At 40.3% G+C, this 25041-nt stretch overlaps 1 protein-coding gene across 1 annotated transcript in view; it reads right to left on the bottom strand.

The window, feature by feature from the left end:
* Nucleotides 1-25041, bottom strand: part of PLB1 (phospholipase B1) — a gene marked incomplete at both ends in the record, with an annotated part of 76680 nt that overhangs the window by 33082 nt on the left and 18557 nt on the right. Inside the window, 20 exons of the mRNA XM_084202158.1 lie at nt 934-977; nt 1961-2028; nt 3828-3886; nt 4607-4667; nt 5073-5132; nt 5765-5836; nt 6299-6394; nt 7040-7144; nt 7751-7832; nt 10530-10630; nt 11327-11392; nt 12909-12989; nt 14871-14922; nt 15814-15922; nt 16763-16806; nt 18291-18364; nt 19436-19494; nt 20209-20275; nt 21669-21749; nt 22565-22627. Coding sequence (XP_084058284.1) covers nt 934-977; nt 1961-2028; nt 3828-3886; nt 4607-4667; nt 5073-5132; nt 5765-5836; nt 6299-6394; nt 7040-7144; nt 7751-7832; nt 10530-10630; nt 11327-11392; nt 12909-12989; nt 14871-14922; nt 15814-15922; nt 16763-16806; nt 18291-18364; nt 19436-19494; nt 20209-20275; nt 21669-21749; nt 22565-22627 — 1444 coding nt within the window. The remainder of the gene's footprint in view (nt 1-933; nt 978-1960; nt 2029-3827; nt 3887-4606; nt 4668-5072; nt 5133-5764; nt 5837-6298; nt 6395-7039; nt 7145-7750; nt 7833-10529; nt 10631-11326; nt 11393-12908; nt 12990-14870; nt 14923-15813; nt 15923-16762; nt 16807-18290; nt 18365-19435; nt 19495-20208; nt 20276-21668; nt 21750-22564; nt 22628-25041) is intronic.

The raw sequence follows: 25041 nt of genomic DNA, 5'->3' as shown, positions 1-25041 counted from the left end.
GTCACATATTGTTGACTTTGTGAAGCCAGTGTGAAGGGTCCTTCAGCCCAGCTGAAGCTGCTTTTCAGCTAAAGCATCTGGGTCTGCTTCACTGCTGTGCAAAATCTCATACTACTGACAAATATGAAGAACAAAGCCTCAGGTGCATGGTTCTGATGAAGTTACACCATGTTCTCCATAGTAGTTTCCAAAAGGAAGTTGGCAGAGTAACTTTCAGCTGAGTGAACATGGCCACATTGTAAACTATAAAATCTACTTCCATCTCAAAGACCAAGTTTAACCACATTTTAGTGAGGGCTTTATCAAATGTAATAGGACTCAATGAATCAATTAATTGCTTATTCTAATTATATTCCTGTTACATTCTGCTTAAAATAATGGTCAACACACAAAGGAACCGTTTACTGACCCTCTTTGAATGGACATTTATTACTACAGTTGATCCAAACTGAAAGTCAAGTGGCTCTACATTAACAATAGACTGAGCTATGTCAAGTTGCAGGTTTCAGTGAAGAGAAAGTTAAAATTATTCCCTTCAGGTTACATGTATGAGTAGGCAGCTTTATTTACCAAAAAGGCCTACTCTATGCAAATATTTCTTTTGGAAAAATTGTGAAGGAATATTTATTAAAAGCAAATGTTAAGTACGTCACAAGCAGGGACATAGCAAGGTTATTTAGAAATTCAAATAATACTCACCAAAGAGTTGAAAAGGGAGAGGGAAAAGAAAGGGAATTTCTAGCTGTTCTCAGCTTCACTGATGAAGGCAACTTTTTATTTTTTAATCATAGCATACTGTTTCTTTTAAAGATAGTTCTTGTTAATTACATTAAGTAGCTTTGAGATACTTAAAAGCTCTCTGTAAATCTATCAGAAATTAGTCCACTGCATCTCCTCAATCTTGCCATTTATACTAGCAAAGCATTTACTTACTAGGTAGAGTAGTCACATTCTCCAACGACTCATCTCCTCCAATACTAAAATGAGAAACAAAGATCCCAGTCAATCACCTCTTATCTGGACACAAACAATAAACAAAGTAAAAACCTGCTACACATCATGGGGAAAAGCAAAGGGCTATTAATTTGGTAACTATCATTCCATCAGAATCCATGGAGACAACAGAAGTGGAAGTGCTATTGGGGAGAACAGGTGAAGTTTCAAGAACAGGTGAGGTTTCAGTGGTGAAGATGCTTGTCAGAAAGATTTACTGCTCTTTTGCAGATGTACAGAGGTACAGGCAATCTTTTATCAAGTAGCAGAAAAATGCCTGACATAGCTTCATACTCTAATAGTTAATTCTTTCTTAAGTACTGCAGATTAGAAGGTAAATTTTGAGGCCCATTCCAGCCTCATGAAGCCCCTTTAAGGCAACACCAAACAGAGACAGCCCTAGAGTGACAAGAGAACTTCAGCAGTAGCTCCTCACTCCTCCTGCTTTCTGCACAGGGATGTATTTCTCCAGCCTTTGTGTTGACAGGACATACTGAAGCCATACTCCAGCTTACACAGAGGTATTAGTACAGCACAGAACTGCTTCAGTGAACATCAACAGAGCTACACCACAACAGCAAAACAATTTGGTCTTTTATGACTGTATGTTGCTATATGCAGCAAAAGCTCTCTGGCCAAACTAACTATTTTCCATGACACTACAAAAGTTCAGAAATAGAAAACTTTGAGAAGACGTCCTAAAACCAACCAGTTCTGACTTGTTTTGTAGATTTCCAACATCCCAACATATAAATACAAACTGTTGCAGGCAGCCAAAAATGAAAGCATGAGAGAGATCAAAAAGCTTGCTTAAAATCCACTGCTGAAAATGCTTTCTGTAAAGCTACCCTCATGACAAAATCTTGATACACCTTCAAGAAGTGCTAGCCTGAGAAGTAGCCTTTTTTTCAGCTGACAGCTGAAAGATCAAAACCACATCTCTTTACCACCTTGGCTGAAGACTTACCTCCAAGACAGTCCTCTATACTGAGTGAGCACATCCTGGAGGGTATCTGAGGCAGCTCCTGTACCAGCCTGGACATTGTTTTTCATTAACCAAATGAAATTAAAGCACAATTACTAATGCAATAGTGACTAGTAATACAAATACATAAACAAATACAATTTACTAATTTAAATAGAATTACATAATTGTTTTATTTACTTTTTAATTGAGTGGACGTCTTCCAAAGCTTTAAAATGCATCTGACTTTCCCCAAACCTTTCTCCTGAAGGATACAACAATATCTTTCATAATTATTTAAAAGCATCATATTGTATATATGACACAAAATGTATGATGGAGCTGTAGAACAAAGACAGGGGCCTAGATGAGCTAAATAGCACTTTTATGGTTGCATTAGTCAACAGTGATGAAAACATCTCAATCAAACACACAAAATGGCTAATGATATTAAACAGTACATGAACTCAGCAGAGAAAATAAGCATGTATCAGAAAGAAGCACCAAAACTCATACATACCAGTTTGAAAACCATTGTGCTAAACTGAAAGACATACAGCAGAACTGGAGCGAGGAGAAAGCACTCCCTACATTTACCCTGAAGAAAGAGGCAAGGAGCAACTATACCCCTCCTAAAATACCTCCAGAATTCAGCAGCAGAGTTCCTGACAGCTGTGATTGTACAGTTTCATTCTAAATCTAGGTGCATGTTAGTACTTGAGTACAGCACTAAGCAGCCTATTTGCTGCTACCTCAGATTAAACCACAACACTACATTTTCTTCTATGTATAAACTTCACTGAAATAACAGGAGATTGGTGCTCAGAATAACTATGTACAGGCCAAGTGCAGCTCTAAGACAGCAATACACCACTGCATGTTCTGTGAAAGCAGATCCTATTCCAGTTCCTACAGACTATACTTAGAAGCAGAAGCACTGCAGGGCCCCAGATATTACAATACAGCAACCATGATCATATACAGAATGTATTTTGTTTATTAATACTGCAGGTTTACATCAAAATGCTTCTATTTATTTCAGTAGCCTCCTGTGTGTAGGAGTTGTAGCACCATGTCTGCCAGAGAGTTGTAAAGGGCTCACGGTTTGTACACACAATGTGTTTGTTGTTAAGGCTCAAATTCAGAGAAACCTATGTTCCAATTACATCTTTCTGTCCAGTGTTTCCTTTGACTGGTTGTAGAATTTCAATCTTTGACCAGCATGAAAACATAAGGCAGAAAGGCATAACTGGAATATAGGATGTCTGGATTTTGAAACATATTCCTTCTTGACTACCAAGGATCAGCAGCAGCAGCAAGAACTGTATCATGATCAAGAAACCAGTTAAGAGTTAAAACAGGCACAATAAAATGACTGAATATCTTTTGAAGTGCATTGAGTCAGAGGGCTCTCACCCCATACTTCCTTATTTCATTAATGCTAAAATGATTAAAATGCTATTATGCAAAACCACTTAGCTGCATTCTGTTCCTGAAAGAACTGAGGCTGAAAAACATCCTCATCAGTCCATTCCTATGCAGAAAAAAACTTTGAAAAGCACAGTAACCTAAGCCTTGTGCTATGTCCCATTCATTTCAACAGCATCTGATCCCTTCTGCCTCCAATCCAGCAGAATACCTAGGCACCTCTTTAAAGGATTTGCCTGTGTTTTTGCCTGAGTTCAACAGCATGTGAATACATGTGTGGGGGGAATGGAGCATTGGAAGACTGACACCTTCTTTCTTAATCCAGCTGCTAGATCTATTATAATCCATGAATGAACAGATCTTTGCTTCTAGGTACAACAGCTATTTCCCCTCCACTATTTGTAGTTTTACCAGGAGAACAGTAGAAACACCTTCTTCTTACCGTCAGAGAATCCCCAAGGGCTGCTACAATTTTCACATCAGCTGGCTTTAGGGAATGCACTGCAAAGGAAAGAGATACAGTTGAACTTGGTTAGGAAATAGCTATTTTTTTTCTTTTACTCTGTATGCAATTGTCATTGTGATGCTCTGTCACACTGTTTTTGCAAAACCCAAGTGATAAATCAGAAGTTCTTTTCAGCTCATCTCCTGTGATTGTAGTGCCAGTCACAGGAGATATTATTCAGCATTTCAACGGTTAACACCACTACCGAAAAGACAGGAGAGCAAGGAGCAAATATCATTAAGGGGCAAACAATATCCAGCACCAAAATGAAGGTAAAACAATGCAGAATTACACAAAGCAGGAACAGCACATTAAAGACTTCACAAGACTAAGGAAAAGACAATATGAAGTTATTTGAAAAACCAAATACTGCTAACTTCCAGACTAACATGAATGAAGCTGTATTTCCAGTTTCTTTCCATGACATTTAGGCGGAATAGCTTATAAACTATGACAGAACTCAAATCTGGATTTCATCACAAGTTATTTTGACGTTCTCCACTGGCAGTGAGTTCAGTGAAGCTACTTAGTCAGGATACCACCTTGCATGACAGTGTGGCATTGTATCTGCTAAGCATCTGCTGAAAAACATGTCATCCTTTCTGAGCAATGTTTTTCACAGTCCAGCAACTGGAAATTTCAGCCAAAAATTAACATTCATCTTGAAGGACAGCTGAAGGTAATTCAGCCTCTTAACGTAAGGCAGGCAAGACTACCTGAAGTTGCAGGAGGGGAGGATGGAGACCTGTCCTCACATGGTAGCTGGCTTCCATAATTCTAAAGAGAAAAAGAAAGCTGAAGAGCATTTGACTAGCAAATACAGTCAGTAGAAACAAGAATCTTCCCAGCAGAGGCCAGCTGGATCAACCAGAGCCTCTTCAGCCTGTAATTAACTAGGCAGGTCTTGGTTGCTCAACTCAATAGTCATATTCAGTATTGCTCAGAAGAGTGCAGCATCCTGTACTGATAGCAGTGCTGTTTGAGCACGTGTTCTTACAGGTGTTTTCTGATGCATTTTGTCTAACTCGGGGAGTACTTCCCTGCTCTATGCCATGCACTCAGCCTCCCAAAACCCTCTGGCCAAAGACTCATTTCCCCTGTGCTGCAGAACATAGCTCATTTGGTTACCATACAGGAACAGATGCAGCAGAGTAACAGTGGGATGGTGATGTTGACACTTACTGCAGTTTGGTTAGGGTATGTGTAATTACTGTTCTTATATGTCCTCAGGAATGGCTCAGCCTACAAAACAAGACAATCTGAATCAATGCAAAGCAACAGAAGAACACGTGGAGATTTTCATTCCCCAGACTTTGGCTCTCAGATGTCTGTAGATGATTAGCAGCTTGATACAAATAAAACAGAGGGATTAAAAATAAATACAGAAATAAGTAACTAAAAGGCCTTTTAAAAAATATGTGTAGCAACAGCATAAATCTGGGTTATATTTTTAAAACAGAAGTTAGAGAATACTCTCAGGACCCCACTGTGCGTGTCTCACAAGAAGCTTGTGGCCCCACTGCAAGGTATTCCCAGTAAATCCTGCAGAGCTATCCTGATAGCTGCTCTGTTTCCCCCCACTGAAGCTCTACCACTCAGTGTGGATACTTGATGAACTTGGTTAGGTAGGCCAAACACCCTTCCCATGTTTTGGCCAGCTGTGATGTGTGACTCTGAGGCAGCTGACTCCTGTTTGCCCTCCATCCTCTCTTGGGTGAGCTCTCATGCCGCTCTTGGTGGCAGTGGCACAAACTGTGTGGGGAGGAGCAGATCACCCTCACAGAGCCAGAGCTCCAGGCACTGGGTAAAGGCTCCCACAGACCCTCAGCCACTCCCAGCACCTCCACATGAACATAGACAGCCTTATAACTTACCTCAGATGGACATTTGAGGACAAGCTCATCATCCATCTTCTGACTATCTGTCTTCTCCCCTACAGGCTCCAGCTGGGGGGGAAAAGGGGATGCACAGAGGAAAAGCAGATGAGTACCAGAGAGCAATGGGTGATGTTATGCTGCCAGTCATTGGAAACCACCTCTGCAGCACAGCAACACAACTGCAGGGCACTGCACCAATGCTGGCAGCTGCCCCATGCACTGTTTCCTTGTGTGCTGAAGAGGCTAATTCCCATACACCTGGAATGTGGCCTGCTGGTCAATGTGCCTGGCAGGCATCATCTCCCCAGGAAACACAGCCTGAACACACCCAGCTTTAACATACCCCAAGATTTACTGGTTTGATATGACTGGGCTAACAATTCAGGTGACCTTTCTTCATATGATCACTCTTTCCCTTTGTAAACACAATTCAGAAGAGATCTGGCTACCTAGTAGATCTCTGGGGGTTTTTGCTGCCAAGGGCAGGATAAAGTCAACATGGAGAGGGCAACACAACCTTTAAAATCTTACCATGTTGTTCCACAAAGCACGTGCAGCCTGGGAATGAGCCTTTTGGCTGAAGTGAAAACAATCTGGGGCAAAAAATGATTCATCTGGCCACCCCTCCTAGAAAACAAGATAGGTGCTGTTACAGAGGCAGCAAATATGCAAAAAACCATGTATTCTGTCTTCTCTCTTCCCGTGAGATAACCCAGCTGACTTCTATACAAAGTATCTGCAATGGCCTCTGAAGCAAACAGAATTAAACCAGGCCAGGGAAAGTTATCAACTCAGAACTAAGAAGCCTTTTAAAACTCTTTAATACACTATTCCCAAAGTAATAAGGAATGCACTGTGACTCTGAGTACAGAATACCTGGGCAGAGATATCAATTTCTTTATTTCCCCTGAGATTTACACATTACAGTTCTTTGAAACATATGGGTTTTCAAACCAAAGGTCATTTACCAAAGTACTGTAAAGGATTTGATGTATAGGGAATGTAGAGCAAGTGCTTCCTGATGAAGATTTTGACCTAAAATATCTACTTCATGGCTGTCCAATTGCAGTGCCCCAAATCAAGGTCTGTATTCCTGTTGCCCAGTATCTCATATTCCATAAACATTTCATGCAATTTTCGATGGTAACTGAATATAATACTTAATTACTATGTCAGGAAAATGCTAGCTACATTTACAGCTAAAACAATTTTGACAAGTCAGTGGCATTGTACCAGGATTTAGTGTAGGTGTGGTTTTCTTGTTAGTTTTACCTGTGTTTTTGGCATTTCAATATTAGTCATAAATGGCTGCATAACCACTGTGAAATCATCCTTCGTGTCATACCTTCCACTCTCCACTAACCGGCGGGTTGCCTCCTAAAGAGTAAAAGAAAAGTTGTCATTGTTCCTTCTTCTGTGTGCAGCTCATCAAGCTGAACATCTCACCCAGAGGCTGCCCCTCCCTCCTGCAGAAGGTTTCCAGCTTGTGCCAGGCAGCCAATGCAGGCACCTTTTTGAGACACCCCTCCTGGGCTTCTTTACAGAGAGGCAGCCTGGGGATGACTGCCTGACTGACAAGGATGGCAGCCTGCTCAGGGATTAGGTTTTCTGTCAAAAAGATGTCCTTCCAGAACCACCAAAGAGTTTTTGGTTTGGCTGACACACTGTGCCTGAAAACTCGTTCCTGAGTTAACATGTTGTTTGACTTAACCCGATTGTCAATAAAATAACTGATCAAAAAACTGCTGCTCTCTGACATATTCTACTTTCTATGGCTCTGTAACAATTATTCTTCTCATCTGTTTTGCTGGTTTAGTGAAACCAGAATTGTAAAGATCCTGATCCTACTTTTTTTGAATCACAACTACAAATACATCATTAGAATGAGTGGAAACTGTCCCCCACTTTCAAACTAGCCCACCTGTGGTCCCTTGATCAAGAGATGGATGATATTAAACTTATAACAAATGCAATGTGCCTTACCTGATACCTTCTGTTAAAGTAGATCAATTTCTTTAACTCATCGGAATCGTTCTTAGGGTTTATGACACAAGGGCACAGGAGCCTGTGGGATAAGAGCATGGCACTGAGATTTGCTCTTCCTTTTTCCCCCTTGCTTCCAAGCTGATAAGCTGCAGGATTAAAAGCTCAGAGGGATTTCTTTGAAAGGCCATTGAATGAGAGCATTACCTCTCACCCCTGAGTTCCTTCATAGCCTCAATTCTTGAACAAAAACACATTTATTAGGGATAAATTAATGAACAGAAAGTGAGAAAAAGCTTCCATGCGAGCAAAAGCCACACTGTGTGCCTGCCCATGGCAAGGTTTCAGCAGCAGGATTGATCTCTGTGAGGAGAGGCCAGGGCTGCCTGGACACAGCTTCAGCAAGCCAGCCACAGGGAATGGCTGAGCCTCTCAGCCAAGCCGGAGGTGTCAGTGAAAACCTACCTAAGAATGGGCAGAAAACACCAGAGAACCTCTTCCCTGTTCCTCAACAGCAGGAACAAGGAAGAGGTTCTCCATGGCAGAACAGGCACTCCTGGAAGCACAGCCAGGATGCACATGAGTGTAGGACTCATGCTGGAACACAGGACGAGAGTGAGCAGGAAAGAGTTGCAGAGAGATACCAGATCCAGACTCCAAGCCATGCCTCACTGAAGGGGCTGACGGTACTCTGCAGCAGTAACAAGGGGGGGGAGAAAGATAATTGGAGAAAAGTTGAACCTGAGAAGGAGGGAGGACAAGAGCATTAACTGTTCAACTTCTTTGTTCATTCATTTTTCCAATACCAGAATCAGTAATTAAATGTTTATTCTCCTGGACAACAAATACACTTGAGTTCCCCAAATCAGATCTGTTTTGCCTTCAACAATACTTGGTAGGTGGCTTCCTGCTCTTTATTTTGATCCATGAATTTTCCTGCTCATAGGCCTTGTTTTCTCCCCATTGCTGGGGTGGGGTGAATGAGCAGCTGTGGGAGTGCTTGGCTGGCACCTGGGGCCAACACACCCCAAAAAGCTGTTCACAAGTACACTTGTGCAACATGCTTTGCTCCAGCAGAACCGTGCAAGCATCCTTCAAGATGGAGGATTTTTTGCCACAAATTCATTCTAATCAGCTGAGAGTCAGAGGTTATAGTGTGCATCACAGCAAGGTTGGTAGAGCACCAAAACAATCACCAGGACTGATGCAGATTTCTCCATCCTTAGAGAGCCATTCTAACCTGAGACATTTTAAGATTCTGTGAACTCATGTTGGCCACATTTATCCTCCCCCCAAGGTTTTGATCTTTCTAGCACATGGATAGTTTTGGGAGGTTCCATCTTCTTGGGCATGCCCCATCACTATTTCAGAAATCCAGATTAAAAGAAGGACTCCTTTCAAATATCCTGACAGTGTGACCACAGTAAAACATCTCTGAAAGAGCTCTGAAAGAAATACCTCCTATAGAGATGCAGTTGATATATGTAAAATATACACAAATCCCTACTATGTACAAAATTGTCTTAATGGAGACCAACTAACAAAAGCTTTTACTTCCCAGTACATCTATAAATTGGGTTTTCAGAAGTTTGATAAACACATGTTAGACAACATTAGTAGACACATATTCTCTTTAGGTTGCTTGCTACTCTCAGAATAAAAAGAGAAGACTTTCAAGATCAAAACCCTCCTTAAGGTGGTTCTTCTACTCAGTAGAATGGCATTTTTATTGTCCCACACTGGCTCTGCTTATCACCCCGTAAACTTGGCTTGCTGCCAGACAGGCAAATGTTAAATTCAGCATGGCTTCTGAAATTATGTGGAAAGATTACAGCTACTGTGAGACAATCTAATCTTAAAGGCTTTGCCAACTACCCTTGTCCAATGATTAGGGCCTTGAGATACCTGTGTACTCTAGCCAGTAACCTTTGTAAAAATAAATAAATAAAATTTTTTAAAGAACTACAACTGGCTATTGGGAGTACCAGCATCCTGAGTTTCAAGCCCAATTTTCCACTGACAGCCACAAGGAAGCCACAGCAAGAGGGTTGCATCTCTTCTCTCCTGTAAAACCAGTGGCTGCCTACATTCACAGGACAAAGTTATTCTCCCCATCTGTCCAGAAAAGCAGAGACTTGCTTTCCTGAAAACAAGCAAGTTCTGCCAGAAGCAACTCCAGGGGGCAATGCTGGACCCTATCTGAGTCATCAAAAGCCCACTCAGGGTGCAGGCCTCCCACCTCAGTAGTGGACTAACACTGATCTGGGAAAGGATTGTTAAGCCATAAAGCAACAGGTGCCACCATGAAGCATACAAAACACCTACTTGAGACACTAATTAGAGACAAAACTAATCATCAGCAGTGAGATTACAGAGACTGAAAATTGTAGAAGCAAGAGGGAGAGTTTTAAGTGCAGAAAAGTAAACCTGTAAGAACAATCAGAAAACCTTGTGTCTTAGTGCCTTCTCTATTTTCACCAGAGTGCCCAGCTGAGCTTTGTCTGCTCTGGCTTGAACTCACTTGCAGGGTACCGGTGGAGCCAAAAGTGGCACCTTCATAAGAAACAATAACAGCAGGGCTCAGATACAGAGACAGGAGCACAGAGAGCTTCTTCTAAATGCTGTGCTGAAACCAAAATGTAGGGACAAGCACAGAGAAGCAGAGAATTTGGTAGTCTGAAATACTAAATCCTTTTCCCTTTAAGAAAAAACTTCCCACAAAGATGCTGCAGCGCTCTGTGAACAAGAATGAGAGCTGTAACATGAATGATGTGCAAACCTCATGATCAGCTTTGGGCAGCTATTGTTCTTGGATTGATGCAGCTCCCGGAGCCTTGCTATGTAAAGCATCGTCACCAGGTTCACATATGCCCGAGGAACCTGCCAAAAGGACAAACAAATCCTTAGCAAACTCCTGGAGCACAGAGTGCTGGGCTTGTCCCTACACAGCCACAGCAGACCTTGGTAGCAGCCTGCTGATTCAAGCATTGTGTATTATTTATGACAGAGGTGTTCAAAGTACTTTCTCAATAATTAATTCCCCATGCAAGCAATACTAAATTACAGCCCCTGCCTGCACTGCCTAGCTCTATTCTAAATGTTGATAGCTGGTCATTTGAAAATGATGGCTTCAAAAAGGTCCATACAGGTTGTTATAGGTCTCAGCAAGACCCAGACACCTGCTAACTCTTCAAGTATTCCCATCATTCTTCATGTGGAATATCAGAATCTCTCTCTTAATGACCACAAAAATATACTTATTTGCAGTTTAAAGAACAAGCAAAGTATTTTCCAGTCAATTAATAATGTCTGTTCCACTTTGTTATAATGTTTTTTGATATTATTTGTCCACAGCCCATCAGCTAGAACTAAGAACATCCTTATTCCTTTGGTAAAAAGATTCACCAGCCCTTTTTGCCTTTCACAAAGATTCTCCTGTAAGCAAACACCTCTGGATACAGTAGTACTCTGCTCTAGATGAAAGCAAGGAAATAAATTCTTAATCAATTATCAGCAACTGCTTTGGAAACAGAACAGAAAATCCCTGCTCCAACATACGAGAAAAGTCTGTTTTACCTCTTTGTGAAGTAAGTCCAAAGCTATCTGTATATTGTAGGTGTAATTTTCAGGAGAATAGTGTACCTGTTAAAGCAAGAGGGTTGAACTTTATTATTAGTTTACTCAGGCAGGGATAAAAATGACTAGCTGGGTCTCTCACAGTAGTGTTTATGTTTCTAACTCTTGGGTCAAAAGTAACAGTCATAGACAAAATGGTCCTGTCTCTGCTTTTCTTCCTTCCCATCACAGCTATCTCACTGGCAAGAAAAGAACTAGCAGCCACTGGATACCAGTGAGGGTGAAAATTCACAGGGTATTATGATCAGACATCACAACATCCTCAATTCCTAGGCTTGCTTGGGCTGGTCTTAAAAGCTCAGCTAACAACTCATTAACAGGGGCCATATATGGGAGAGAATAGTTTGTGCAAAAGTAAGTTAATTTCTGCTGTATGGAATATTAGAACATGTCTCCCATATGCTCCTTGCCTGCCACAAATAATAGCTGGCAAAACTTATGTGTTTAGCGTCATATACTTGTCTTTCAGTGCCAAAATCTCCTTGGTCCATTTTAATGCTTTAAACACTCTAATTTCATTGTCTTAAGCAATCCAACATTTATTTTTTCACTTGTGGGACTACAACAGTCACATAAACTTTCTTATGAGAAATGCCTGTCTTATTTTCAGCCTTTTTTTTTTCTCTCTCATTTAATTTCAAGCAGAAGTTGATTGCCTGCTTGCCACTTGTCTGCTCTATAGAAGCAGACAGCTCAGATCCCTTAGTCATTTCCTAAGTCACAGCTCACCAAGAGTGCTGTGGTTGGCACTATTTGCACTTGTGCCACAGGAAGACTGCTGTGATCCTTGGATGCGCACATGCTCTCTCCTTGCCACCCACCCCAGTCATGTGAACAGGCACTTTGTGTTTGGGTTGACAGCAGAAGGTAGCAATGGTTCATTTGCTCCTTCCTTGTTTTATAACCATCTTACTATGCTGCTTTGCTGTTCTTCCTGTTCCAAAATTAATCATGAAGGATGACAAGCATGTGCTCAACTGCCTGTGAGTAGGTAACCCTCACCAGTAAGTGAGGAGTCTGCCACAGCTTTCCACCTCCCCTACAATCACACATACCAAAGGCTAGATTCTGTAGGGATGCTTTATATATATATATGTATATGTATGTATATATGTATACTACATTACATATAATTGAATTAGCATGAGCTGTGCTTAGAATTTTTCCCATAGCACTGAAAATATTGAGAGTACCAAGTAAGACTAAAGAGTGTGACGAGGCCAAAAGGAGTGAAAACACTTGGCATTTTATCTACAGGAGGTAAAGTCACTATGCAACAGAGAGTTATCCTAGTTAGCAGCAAAACAAAGTCTCAACAATTATGGAATTTACAGGTGTTCTAAAGGTATCTCCAACAGTACGCTGAGCAACCTGAAGGTCTCAGTGCAGCTGCATTCCAGAGCTGCACAAGTTAAGACCTGTGCTATTTTGGTCTTACCCACCGAGTTCCTCCCTCTTACCCCCTGCAATGCATGAAGACCCTGTGGCTTGACTGGCCCAGTTCCTGCTGCAGGGAACTTACTGGATTCTCGCAGACTTTGCAGAGGTCATTTCCTCCTATGAAAAGTGTTATGAGCTTCCAGTCATTCTGGAAATCTATTCTCTACACAGAGAATGAGATGGAACAAAATTTTTTAATTAAAAAAAGAAAAGGAGGGAGATGGCAGCAACATACTAAATACAAATTTCCCATTTCTCAGAGTACATGGCTATCATTCCCTAGGCATCCACAACAAAGACAAGTTTGTAGTCATGACTGAAGATGTAGAAACTGCTGTGATCTAAACCAGAATTACAATATCAATGACATCAAATTATTTGCTTCAGTAAACTGTTGCTCAAACTCTATCTGTATGCTTTTCTTAGTAATATCTTGTGCATACAGAGTGACTCTTCCTGCAGTCCTAGAAATATATCTTCATACAAAAGTTATGGTATGTGTTTTACTGTGTGATAAATAATGCAGCTCTCCTGCTGGTAAACCCTGGGGGACAATATATTTCAGACTTGCTGTGAGACAAACTGCAAAGAACAGTGGGGCAATATTAACTCTATCTAACAATGATGGCAAAATATTGCAGCACTTTTTGTTTCTGCAAGGATTTTGCAAAGGGGTAGCTAGCTAAATCAAGGTAATTATGCTACAGTAAATAAACACCTTCTTAGCTTTGAGGAAAGGTTCAGATATGCTTAGTAGCATGTTGTAGATGTTGTGCTTAATATTCTAATGCTTTAATTTCAGTACAAAGCACCTGTAAGAAAAGCACCAATAGTGCATCAGCCTCCAGTGGTTTAAAAACATCTTTCTTCAAAGGCTGGAGGCAACATATCCCTGCTAGTAAACACACTGTTCAGCAGTTTGGTCTCAAAATGTAAAAAAAAAAAAAAAAATCAAAAAGAGGGGGAAACTCCCTTCTGCACTCAACAAGTGTTTTAAAAGTGGGGGTAAAAAAGATCTCTTAAACCAAAGATATATCACCTCCACTATGAGCAGGCTTTTTCATTAGAAGGAACTTCACTAGTTATATAAAAACAATTATTACCTAAATAAAAGATATTTCCATAAATTTCTGTTAACATTCTCAGGGCAATACATTTGGCAGAGTAGTGCTTAGAAACTTTCAATGAAAACCAGCCAACCATTCATTGTTAGTTGCTGCTCCTTTTAATCTCATTTCAGATGCATCCATCAGATGGAAATCTTGTTTACAAGAAAGTGAACCAAGAAGAAAGGTACTGCAAATATTTTTGCCAATATGTACACACCAGAGTATTTACACTAAACATGCACACAGATATCTTGAAGGCTTTTTGGCTGCTTTCCAGCTGCACCATTGGAAAGCCAAACTATTATAGTGTAACTTAGGTCACTGATTGCATAGCACATTTGTCAAATTACAAATAGCAAACATTCAAAGCACAAGCTGAGGTGAGAAATATGCAAGCAATCCTCAACCTAATGTGTATTTTACAGAACATTAATGAAATCATTTGTATCAATAAATGTGGAAGTCAAAAATTAGCTGATGACTAGATGAAAGAAGGGACTAATTTGTTTTTGTAGAAAACAAGTCCCTTCCTTACTTTACATGTTCACTCCACATGATTTGCTACTTGAAAAGCTTGCCCTTAACATCCTAGCATGTATCATTTTTGCTGGAAAAACCACCCCTGCTTACAAGATAACTAATAGCACCACAGCAAAATCTTCAAGAGAAAGGGTTCTGTTATCTTACAGGGTGACACAGGTTGGAAGCAGAAGCAACAGCACTGCATTTACAGCCACTTGCAGTAAAAATGATGAAAAGGTTGCAATTATCTGGGTTTGATAGTAACTGTCATATGCTGGTACAAATTCATTTAAGACTAAGCTATGGATTATTCTGTGCTGAACTCACACTCTGCACTGGGAAGTTTTATGCTACAGAAACTAATGATGCTATGTCACCTCATTCTAAAGATATTCATGACATGTTGAACTCACAGTATCATTCTTCATGCGGTCCACCAGTTTCCTAACCTGTTCAGGAACATCCCTAAAAATAAAAGAAAAATAAAATAATAAAATACATTAATAAAAATTTAAAGAAAGAATCCTGCATAGATAACAAGGCAAAGAGGAAAGCTGACTAATGGACATCAAAAACCAAAAAACCCCAAAGGAAGTCCAATTTTCATTGAATGGAATATATGATCTGGCCAACCAAAGCTATGTTTTGAGACAGTGATGGAAAAAGAAATAAGAGAAAATAATTATCATCCAACAGGCATTGGGCTACTTTGCAAATGCTGCACAGTTTCTCTTTTACCAACTATACAGAAAATGCACTTTTCCCTTCCCACCATCAGACAGATGCTATCCACAGACATAGCTCTGAAGTGTCTGTGCTCATACCAATGTTATCATACGGCCTCAAGGCACTGAAGTAGGTCTTATAAGAACTGTTACCAGTGGAAAAAAAATAGGACCTGAATTGCACTGAAGAGGGTGCACGGTGATCTCTAGTTAATTCCCAGCTCTGGCAGACCAGGAATTAAACAATCCACAACTTTCTCACTCTCTACACAAACTCTTGGTCCTAATGACAAGAGGGTTTGAATATACCTCCTATAAAGTGGAGATATCTTTTGTCTGACTCACAACTGGACAGCTTTCTGAGTAATGCCTGTAAAATGCTGTGGCTTTCTTGGCTGAAAATGTCAGAGAAAGTATTGCTTTTGTTGCTAATTTATTTGCAGAGTTTTTAATCCTTGTCAAAATCCTCATCACATTTCTTGGCCTTCATGCTATAGTTAGGATTAAAAAATATTTGCCTATTATAGTTTCTGTGCTCCTGCCAAAGTCCAGGGTTTGGGCCTTTTTTAGTCACAAGGAATTTTATAGAAAAAAATCAAATTCCTATTAAAATTAAAATTTTTCCTCTTACTCTGCATGAGCTCCAGCCACAGCTTGGTTTAATGAGGCATTGTTTGAATTCTGTGTTCCAGTGCCAATGGAATACCCTACCAAGGATGGGTTGAACTCACGAAGAATATCTGCAGAAAGAAACAGAGCCCTGAAGTATTGTTTCCTGCAGCAGGTAACAAATGAGGCAATAAAGGTTAGATTTTAAAGGCCATTAAAAATCTTAAGGAGATAGCTATTTAAAAAAAAAAAAATCAACCTTTAAGTATAATAAACATGGAGATTCATCACCATACAACCATTTCCCTGCCTTCAAGACTTCTGAATTTCATTAATTCAGATATCTCATGACCTAACACAACCATCTTGGCTAGCAATGCCATTTTGCCTGGCAAGCAAGGCTGGGTAACCATATACTCAAGGCAGAAGAATCTCATGCCATCATGCTCTAACTGCAGACAGGTTGGAATCAAATCCTTTAGCCTGATGGCCCCAGATGTATTAACCCCAAAGACCCCAGATTCCCTTCTAGATCTTAGGTTACAAACCAGCCCTACAAACACCTCAGATCTAAAATGTCCTGACCTTTAAAAAGCATGTAAAATCTGATCTTGTAATGTGATTCTGCCCCTGCCTAAAACAACTTTCCCATATAGTCAAAATAGTTTCTTTAGGCTATGAGCTAAGACCTTTGATTCATCTGTGACCAAACACATTTTAGACAGAACTATAACCAACAGAAGAATACTGAAACAACCAAAACCTAGGAACTACAAAACACATAGTTAAGTCATGCACAGCACATTACAGCCTGGCTGCTAAGCAACTTTTAGTCAGCAGTGGACATTAAACACAAAGGGATTGCTTGTGTCACACTACAAATTTTAACCCTTTTCTCCTGTCTCCAAATAGCAGGTATTTGAACAATAAACAGCACCACATATTTATCAAATTTTTAAAAAACCACTTACTTGGTAGTGTCGTAACTGTGCTTATGTTTTCATTTCCTCCAACACTGTTAAGAAGAAAGAACAGGGGAAAAGTGTTGGTAAGGTCGGATGGACTCGGCGAGGCAATGGACAAGGTAGGAGAGTGCCCCCTTTTGGGGTTACCGCACAGGTACAGAGCGCGCTGCGGGCTGTGGGGAGCCCACCGCGCTCTGGGTGCCTGTCCCCAGGGGGGCACCACATCAGAGACACTCAGCTCCAGCAGAACAGTCATATTAGAAGCCCTGTACAGGCAGCTGTCCTTTCAGCTCTTTCACGTGTTTTGGCATATAAACCCAGTTGGAAGAAATGAGACTTTTTCCAAGGCTGCCACCTTTGCTGCAGTTGCACCTATTAAAATATTTATAGCTTCCATTTTTAGTTAACATATCTAACCAAAACAGAAAGCTCTAAAAGCATAGATTTCAGAGTGATAAGTAAAATTAATACCTTTGCCTTCCCCCATTGCCTTTCCCCCACTCACATTTCACTCAACTGGAAGAATACTTCTAGACTGGTGAAATTCACCATTATGTCCACGTGCTCTTTATTCTCCTTCATGCTGAAAAAAATTACTAGCATACTTGTTGCAAAAAAAATCTCAATGGATTTCTATTCAAAGTCAAAATATAAAATGTTTGACTTAGAACATCTCTATAGTGACCCTTTAATCTGGAACAGATTTGAAGTGCAAATGGAAGTGCTTGAGGCCAAGCTGGATTGTGGCATCCTGGTCTAGTGAAAAGTGTCACTGCCCATGACATGGGGGTTGGAACCAGGTGATCTTTAAGGTACCATCCTATGATTCTGTGAATGTGTTTAAACTCCTTTTAAAGTTGCAGTGACTTAAACTGATAAAAAATGATGAACAGAAGATAAGCCTGACAAGTTTGGTGTTAAATCATACAGTTGCAGATCAACAAGTGAGTGTGACTGCCTTTCTCCAGAGTCTTTTTGATGTGTCTAACAACATGCTGCATATGTAAAAGTCTGTATTGACTCATAATTGATAAACTGTTCTCCATGATGTAAGCAATACTAGGAAAGGATCAAGGAAAGAGATACTGCATATGAAACAACAGCAGAAAAGATTTTTTGTAGACCACCAACTTTAAATGAGATCAAAGGGTGATGTGGAGCACACTGGGCAAGAGCAGACATGGTACAGAAAGAGCAGAGACAGAAAAGCAGAATGAGCAAGTGATGCCATGGCAATGGAGTTTAGAAGACCCCGTTCCAGGGTCTCCTACAACCATGGGATTGAAAAAGAACTGAACAAGGACCCCATTTTTCCATGTACCCAGGTCTGTTCCAGCCATGCTACATTGCACTCTAGATAACCACTAGTTGGAGTATTTTCTTTATCTTGAGTAATAGTACAACCATGTGCTGTCATGCAAAACGTGACATGAAATTCAGTTTCCTGCCTTCATTTGCTACAAAAACAACTATATTGATCAAAACTGAGGAAAATGGATTTTCTCCCACTGAGGGGAAGATTTCTGCAACTCACCTCCAAGAAAGACCTCGATACTGAGTCAGGACATCCAGAACATCATGGGGTCTGGATCCTGCACCATTAGCTGCCTGGAGGAAGAAGAAGAGTTCACCTTCAGAAAATAAGCATTGCTACAGTAACTAGGTCTCCGACTGATCCTACTGAGAATAACTTAAAAGCATATTAATAAAGCAAGCTACAACATCTTCCCAAAATAGAACAGATTCCTGTTCTCAAGAAGTTCAAAGGCTGAAGGTATTTTAACTCCACTCCAGTGAATTACCCTCTTCTATCAACTTCATTATTAGATCAAGTGGGGGAAAATTACTTGATAATGTTCAAAATACTAATATAATTCTAAATTTACATAAGGAATAATTATGACAGCAGTTGTTCTGAATTAATAATTTATTATAATGTTCCTCACATTAAAAAGTTGTACAGTGATTTTATGTCTTTCCAAGTTTCTTCAAGGAAAAAGACTACAAGGATTTAATGTGATAATGAGCACAGAACATGTAGGAAACATGAAATATTATATGAGCAGTAAAGCAGTCACCACTGATTGGAGAATCACAACCAGTCTACGGGTAATGAGCTTACATAGTACAAGGAATAGTGTTAAAATAAAAGAATCTCAAGGCAAGTTCCACTCGACACACCTGATGTTCTATTGCAATTTTAATCATATATTTAGTTAGTATGAATTACTATGGCTTTATAGGCTTTGGTATTATCATATATGTATTGTTCATATTATATACACAGATATACACAATCAGATGCAGAACTTTTTCTTCTTCAAGCTGCTACTAATAGCTTTCAGGGCCAACACCTCGGGAGCTGCCAAAAGTCAAAAGAAATTGTAAAGAAAAGCAATTGCTGCAAGTCCACTCCAGCAGAATAGTTTTGCTGCTACACAATCTAATCTTCCTTGCGTGACACTCTTGTGGACTTCAAATGGGAACTTTGTACTCAGATTAGACTCATGATCTGATTATTAATCAGCCAAGGTGGAGTATGGAAAAAAAATGCGAAAAACATGTTTGGCTCAATAAGGCATGGTATGTATACCATTTCCCAGGTTAAAAAATCAGAAATTTCATTGCAAGTGTTTCATTGCTAGCTTTATCAATGGCTATCTAGTGATCTTTACTTACTGTGAGTGAATCTCCCAGGGCAGCAATCACCCGAATATCTGCGGGTTTCAAATTATGAACTAAAAAAAACCAAACAAAAGTAGTATAAGGGAAAGAACAAAAGAAAACTACAAATTGTGGCGGTTATTAAAAGTTTTCCTCAGAATAAGCATAATAAATCATTGCAAAGACAGTATTTTGAATATTCATGACAGTGTCAGTTGAGAAGGACAGAGACTGATAGGCATCAAATCACAAATTATTATTGGTACCATAGCTGGGCAGTAGCTACAGTGACAAAGGAGGCAGCAAGATTCCAGTCTTGCATTTGCTCTTCCTCAAATTTATTTTAACTGGTGAAAATTACTGAAAAGCAGGCAAGCTCTGGTGCCAGCACAGAGTGGATATTTAGAACCATCACAGATTCTGAGGAATGACAAAACCTACTCAAGGAACTCTATATGGGTTTTTGCACCTCAGACTGCATTAACAAGAGCCCCCTACAGTTTTTTTCCCCTGGAAATGAAGGACCTGACTGCCTCCTATCTTTTCCACTGTCACTTCTTTTTTTGTACATGGAAGATGCAGCTGCATAAACTTTCATCACCCTTGAGGTAGTGAACTTGCATCTCGCTATACAACCCCTCACATCGTTCCAAAAAGACTCTTAAAAACCACAGTCAACAAAGTGCACTTCTGCAAAGGAAAGAGTACCTCTCCTGAGTAAAGCCAATTCTGTTCTCCTTCTGTCATCAAATGAAGTAGCTCTGTGACAAAAAGGCATAGTACTATACCTGAAACTGGAACTGTATCAGAGGGATCCCGGTCAGGACAGGGCATATTTGTTCCATAACTCCTCTCCTGCAAAGACAGGGCAAGATTTCACATCAGTCTCACTCTACTCTGGTCATGGTAAACTATTTATGTCTCAGAGCATTAGATTAATGGAATCCCCACGTATATATACAACTACCCAGCTCAGCCTGCCCTCAGTCTTGCCTACCAGTGGGGCCAGTAGTTTTAGACTCTGAGCCATGTTGCTCTCAGCTATGCAACAGTTGGTATGCCCATACCCTGAACTTCTTTTGCAAGAAAATGTTTGAACATCCCTGAAATATCCTAGCACAAAACCATACCTCTGTCAGCAGGCCATGAGCCTGCCTTCTGTGTATGCAATCCTGTGTGTGCAGCCAGGAGTTTGCCCTCCTGGTTCTTTTGGGTTGCAGCCTACTGACAAAAATACCCCCAAAGTCTACTGTTAGTGAAGGGCTGACCATCAATATACCAGAGCAAACCATCACACAAGACTTAAAGGTATGCTTTGGCTCCAAATCTCTCTGCAGTACTCCTTAAGTAAGCTAAGTTGCCTAAGGAAATGATACTTGTATGACTTGTCTCATTTCTCTGGATCAGGTTTTTAATTTTTAATTTAAAAACCCAACAAAACTACCACAAACATAACATGGTATTGCTCCTTACGTCCTTAACACCTCCTACACTATAGCTATTTCCAAAAATCAGAGTGGTAGATACCATTGCCTCATGGCAAGGTCTGTACACCCCAAGTAACCAACAAAACAGATGGCACTATATTAAAATGTGAACAGAAATGCATCTTACAACTCCAGTTACAACCAGGCCATTTTGTCTAGATGGTCTAGGCATTGTGTTCTGAGGCATGAAAATGAACATTATCAACTCACTCTGTTCCTGCTTGGGAACACCAAGTTCTGCTCAAAATCAGAATACTCTGACTTAAAAAACACAATCATGGGTCTTTTTCTCCACATATCTAATCTGAAACTATTTCACAAAAAAAACCCCAAACAAAAAACAACCATATTCTTCAGTTTTATTATGGCAATTAACAAGACTAAATCAGACCCACACAGTAGTTGGATCTGATTTAGTTTCTCCCATAGTAGGACTAAACAGCCCCACTTTCACTATTTTCTTATCACAGGGGAAATAACATTTTTATCCAGATGTTCAACAGAGGCTCTTACCATTGAAGGCAAGACTCACTTTAGGCTAGCTGAACACACCTTCCTTACCCACACTCTACAGAACGCACCAAGGAGAGAATTTGCTATTAAACATCTGACCATTTAGTCAAGCACAGAAGTAAAGAGCTGGAATTTTGCATTTAGTTTTCCCAGGTAGCATTGTTTATTTAGGCTATAACACACTGTTACCCACCTGCCCCCCTCCCTGGAACACACCCAGTCCATTGATGCAAACAGTCCTACTATACCTGAGGTGTTTCTCTGTGGTTTGATGTCCTCAGGGAAGATGGGTAGTTACTATTCCTATATGTAAACAAGTATGGATTTTCCTGCAGAGTGAAGAGAGTATGTTTACCAATGCTAGTGGAAACACATCAGCTGACATTAAAGTCTTCTGGCTACAATTTCTGAGAGAAAAAAATCTTTACAGTATTAATTTCTGAATGAACATTGCATTAGTGAAGTAAACCAGGTTAGACTTGAAAGTTAAGCCCTGGTCTGAAGCCATGTCCTATGTATGCTCTAGGCACAGCACCACCTCCTACCTTAAACCTAACATCAAACAAAACATAAAATTCTAAGTCTTTGATATTTTAATTGTTGCTCAGAAGCTTTTGGATGCCAGTAATATTTTATCACTATCAAATTATTGAAGTCAGAGCTTAAATGCAAAAGCATTTAAGAAAAAGAACCTGTTCTTTGAACATGAGATGTTCCAATCCTGACTACTGACAGCTCCAGGGACTAAATAAGTAAAACGTGGCAGCAGAGGCAAATCACAGAAAAGCTAGATTATATAAAATATATGGATTCAATTTTATTGGTGACACAAATTTGAATATTGATAATGCACATCATACCTGCAATTAATAAATTCAGATTAGCTAGATATATTTTTGGAAAAAAAATTCTGACCAAAATGATTTAACTAAATTTTGTCAAAACTTCTTTTTTTTTCAGAGTTTCATCTATAGAAAATAAAGACTCCATGTCAATGAACTTTAGGAACAGTCAATTTTTACCAGCACAGTAACTTGGGCAAGCATACATTCCCAAAAACTTCAGAAAACAACAACAGTATTTGAAAATTTGGAAATTCTGCAAAGAATAAATAAAATCACAAATAACAAGGAAGCCCTTTTACCCGAGATGGACACTGGACAATTTTTGTGGCACCATAAGGCTGCTTCTGTCCAACTGGCTGCATCTGGAAAGGGAGAGAACGGAGAAATTATACACATGCTGTGTGTGGGAAGGAAGGGAGAGCAGCAGCAATGCAAAGGCTCTAGTGTCTGAGGTTTTCCATCAGGATAATATACATATATCTAAATATATACATTTAAAATTTTCTTTTGCTTATGATAAATATTTATCTATGCATAATATACCACATGTATACCTACAAAAGCAAGGAACTGAAAGCAAGTCCTCTCACATGAGCAGACTGTCTTCCCATCATGACTAAAACCTCCATCCAAACATTCTGGCTTTTGGGAATGCTGACTCCGTAAGTGCTGATTGTTTATCCTACCTTTCAGAACTGTTTCATTATCTACACTCTCACACAGGTTAGGCAACACCAAAAGGTGCTTTCCTACTCCATACAGAGACTTAATAACATTTATGCTTGTTGGCCTTCTTGAAACAAGATGGAGAAGGGATTATTGTAACAAAAAATTATGGAATTATTCAGAAAGCAGTGACAGTACAAAGGGACAAATACCAAAAATAATCACTTCACCTGTTCAGGCAGCTTGCTGAGTGCTAATTAAATTGCAATCACACACAGAGGAATTGGCTGAGGGCTTAGATCCCTCAGTGCGTGTCTGCTCAGCTTGGCACCAGCAGCTGCCAGGACCAGCAGCCTGCACAAGAAACAGGATGCAAGGGACTGGAAAATACAACAGCAGCAGGCTTGATGTGACCAACACACTCTGTGCAGGAATGCTATATTCTATTTTGAGTCTTCCATCAATAAAAATAATGGGAAAATTCAGAGAAATAGAGGAGAGGCTTACAGAGCTTATACTCTTTGAGAGAAACATTTGAAGAAACAGTATTTCCCTGAAACGCAAAATAATTTAGGTGCAAAAATAAAAAAAATGAAGCTCAGAGAAAAGATACATTGGGATACTTTCCCATCCTCCTAGGAACAAACAAAGTAGCTATTTGGTCCCATTCTTGAAAGAAAATACACTTCTAACACAGAATCATCCCACAGAACATGGGATACATACAATACAGTATTTCTTGACTAGAAATTAAGTTCAAACAAGTATTAGACACTTGCATGTGTTGGGAGTTGGGTGACAAGAGCAAATTTCTCCAGAAGGCAGTAAGTTCCAGCTGGCTCAGACACACTGCTCTCCCAGCAGCCTGACAGCTCCCATGCAGCTCAGCTGCACTCTCCTGCTCAGGGAATAGGGCACCAGGGCTGAATGGTGGCCACCAACCCTCCCCCAAATCCTGGCACATCTGTCGTGCAGGCACTCAGTGTGTGGGTCTGCTCTGGTACTCAGCAGGTTCTGAGGCAGCACAAACTCCTGAGCACGGAACAGAGAGGCATGGGCAGCCTCCTGCCATGCTGTTCACTTTTGGGTTCTTGCCTGGTTTTAGTTTCTCTTTTGGCTGCAGGATAGGCTTGGGTTTTGTTTCCATAACACAAAAAAATGCCAAAAGACAAGAAGCTCTTACTCTTATGAAGTTCTTTACATACATGAATGGAGCTTTGCCCTCAGATATATGTCCAAAGGTAAAATTGAATAATTTTGGCAATGCCTACAATCAGTCTCTATGTGGTAAACATCAAAGCTGTCCAACTACACAGCCAACCTCTCTCAGGTTTTCCAATGTCATTTATCTGACTGTTCTCTGTGTGCTCAGCATATGAATTGCATTGGTCCTAGAGAGTTAGAACAGTTTTGGTCAAATATCCAGCCCTGCCTAGGACCAAGCCCTTAGGACATGATGGCTCAGCTTCTCCTCAGTCAGGCTGAAGTGCAGCCCTAAGGCCAATTGCCACTAGATTTTCAAGGTTTTGCCCTTTGGCCAATAAGCAGGTAATTATTCCAGGAAAGAGGCCGGTACCAAACCTCAAAACAAGGTCCTGACAGCCTGGCAGAGAGCAGGAGAAGGTAAATCTCTGAATGCAGTTTCATTCTGCTATGTTTCCAGGTCCACAAGTCAAGATTCTTGATTTTCTGTCAGCTCCCAGGACTGTGTTATGGGGTTTTAAAAATTTTTAAAGAAGTCAGCCTAAACTGTTGGCTAGACTTCCCAGCAGAACTGGAGAGGCCTTTATGAGGCAAGGACACCTGCTAGTGCTTTTTATGCTGAACACATCTTTCATATCTTCTTTTACATCACAGCAGAATACAGGCAGACAAGGCAATCACAGGCAGACGAAGAAGCAACCCTGAAAGGCTCCTTTCTGCTGATTGCAACTGTACTCTGAAAAGTCCACTTAATCAAAGAGAAGTCAGGAAAAGAGATGGCAAAATTAGTTGAGGGAATTGTTACCACATAGTCTTCCTTCAAACCTGTGGCAAAATGTGGGTTTGCTACATTTTGCTCCTCCTCCAGCTCACCTAGGCTGTCCCCTCACTAGAGGAATCACCTCAC

This window comes from Fringilla coelebs (assembly GCF_963513975.1).
Source record: "Fringilla coelebs genome assembly, chromosome: 3".
Taxonomy (NCBI): domain Eukaryota; kingdom Metazoa; phylum Chordata; class Aves; order Passeriformes; family Fringillidae; genus Fringilla; species Fringilla coelebs.
Note: the sequence above shows the minus strand (reverse complement) of the source record. Positions and strands in the feature narration are given on the sequence as shown.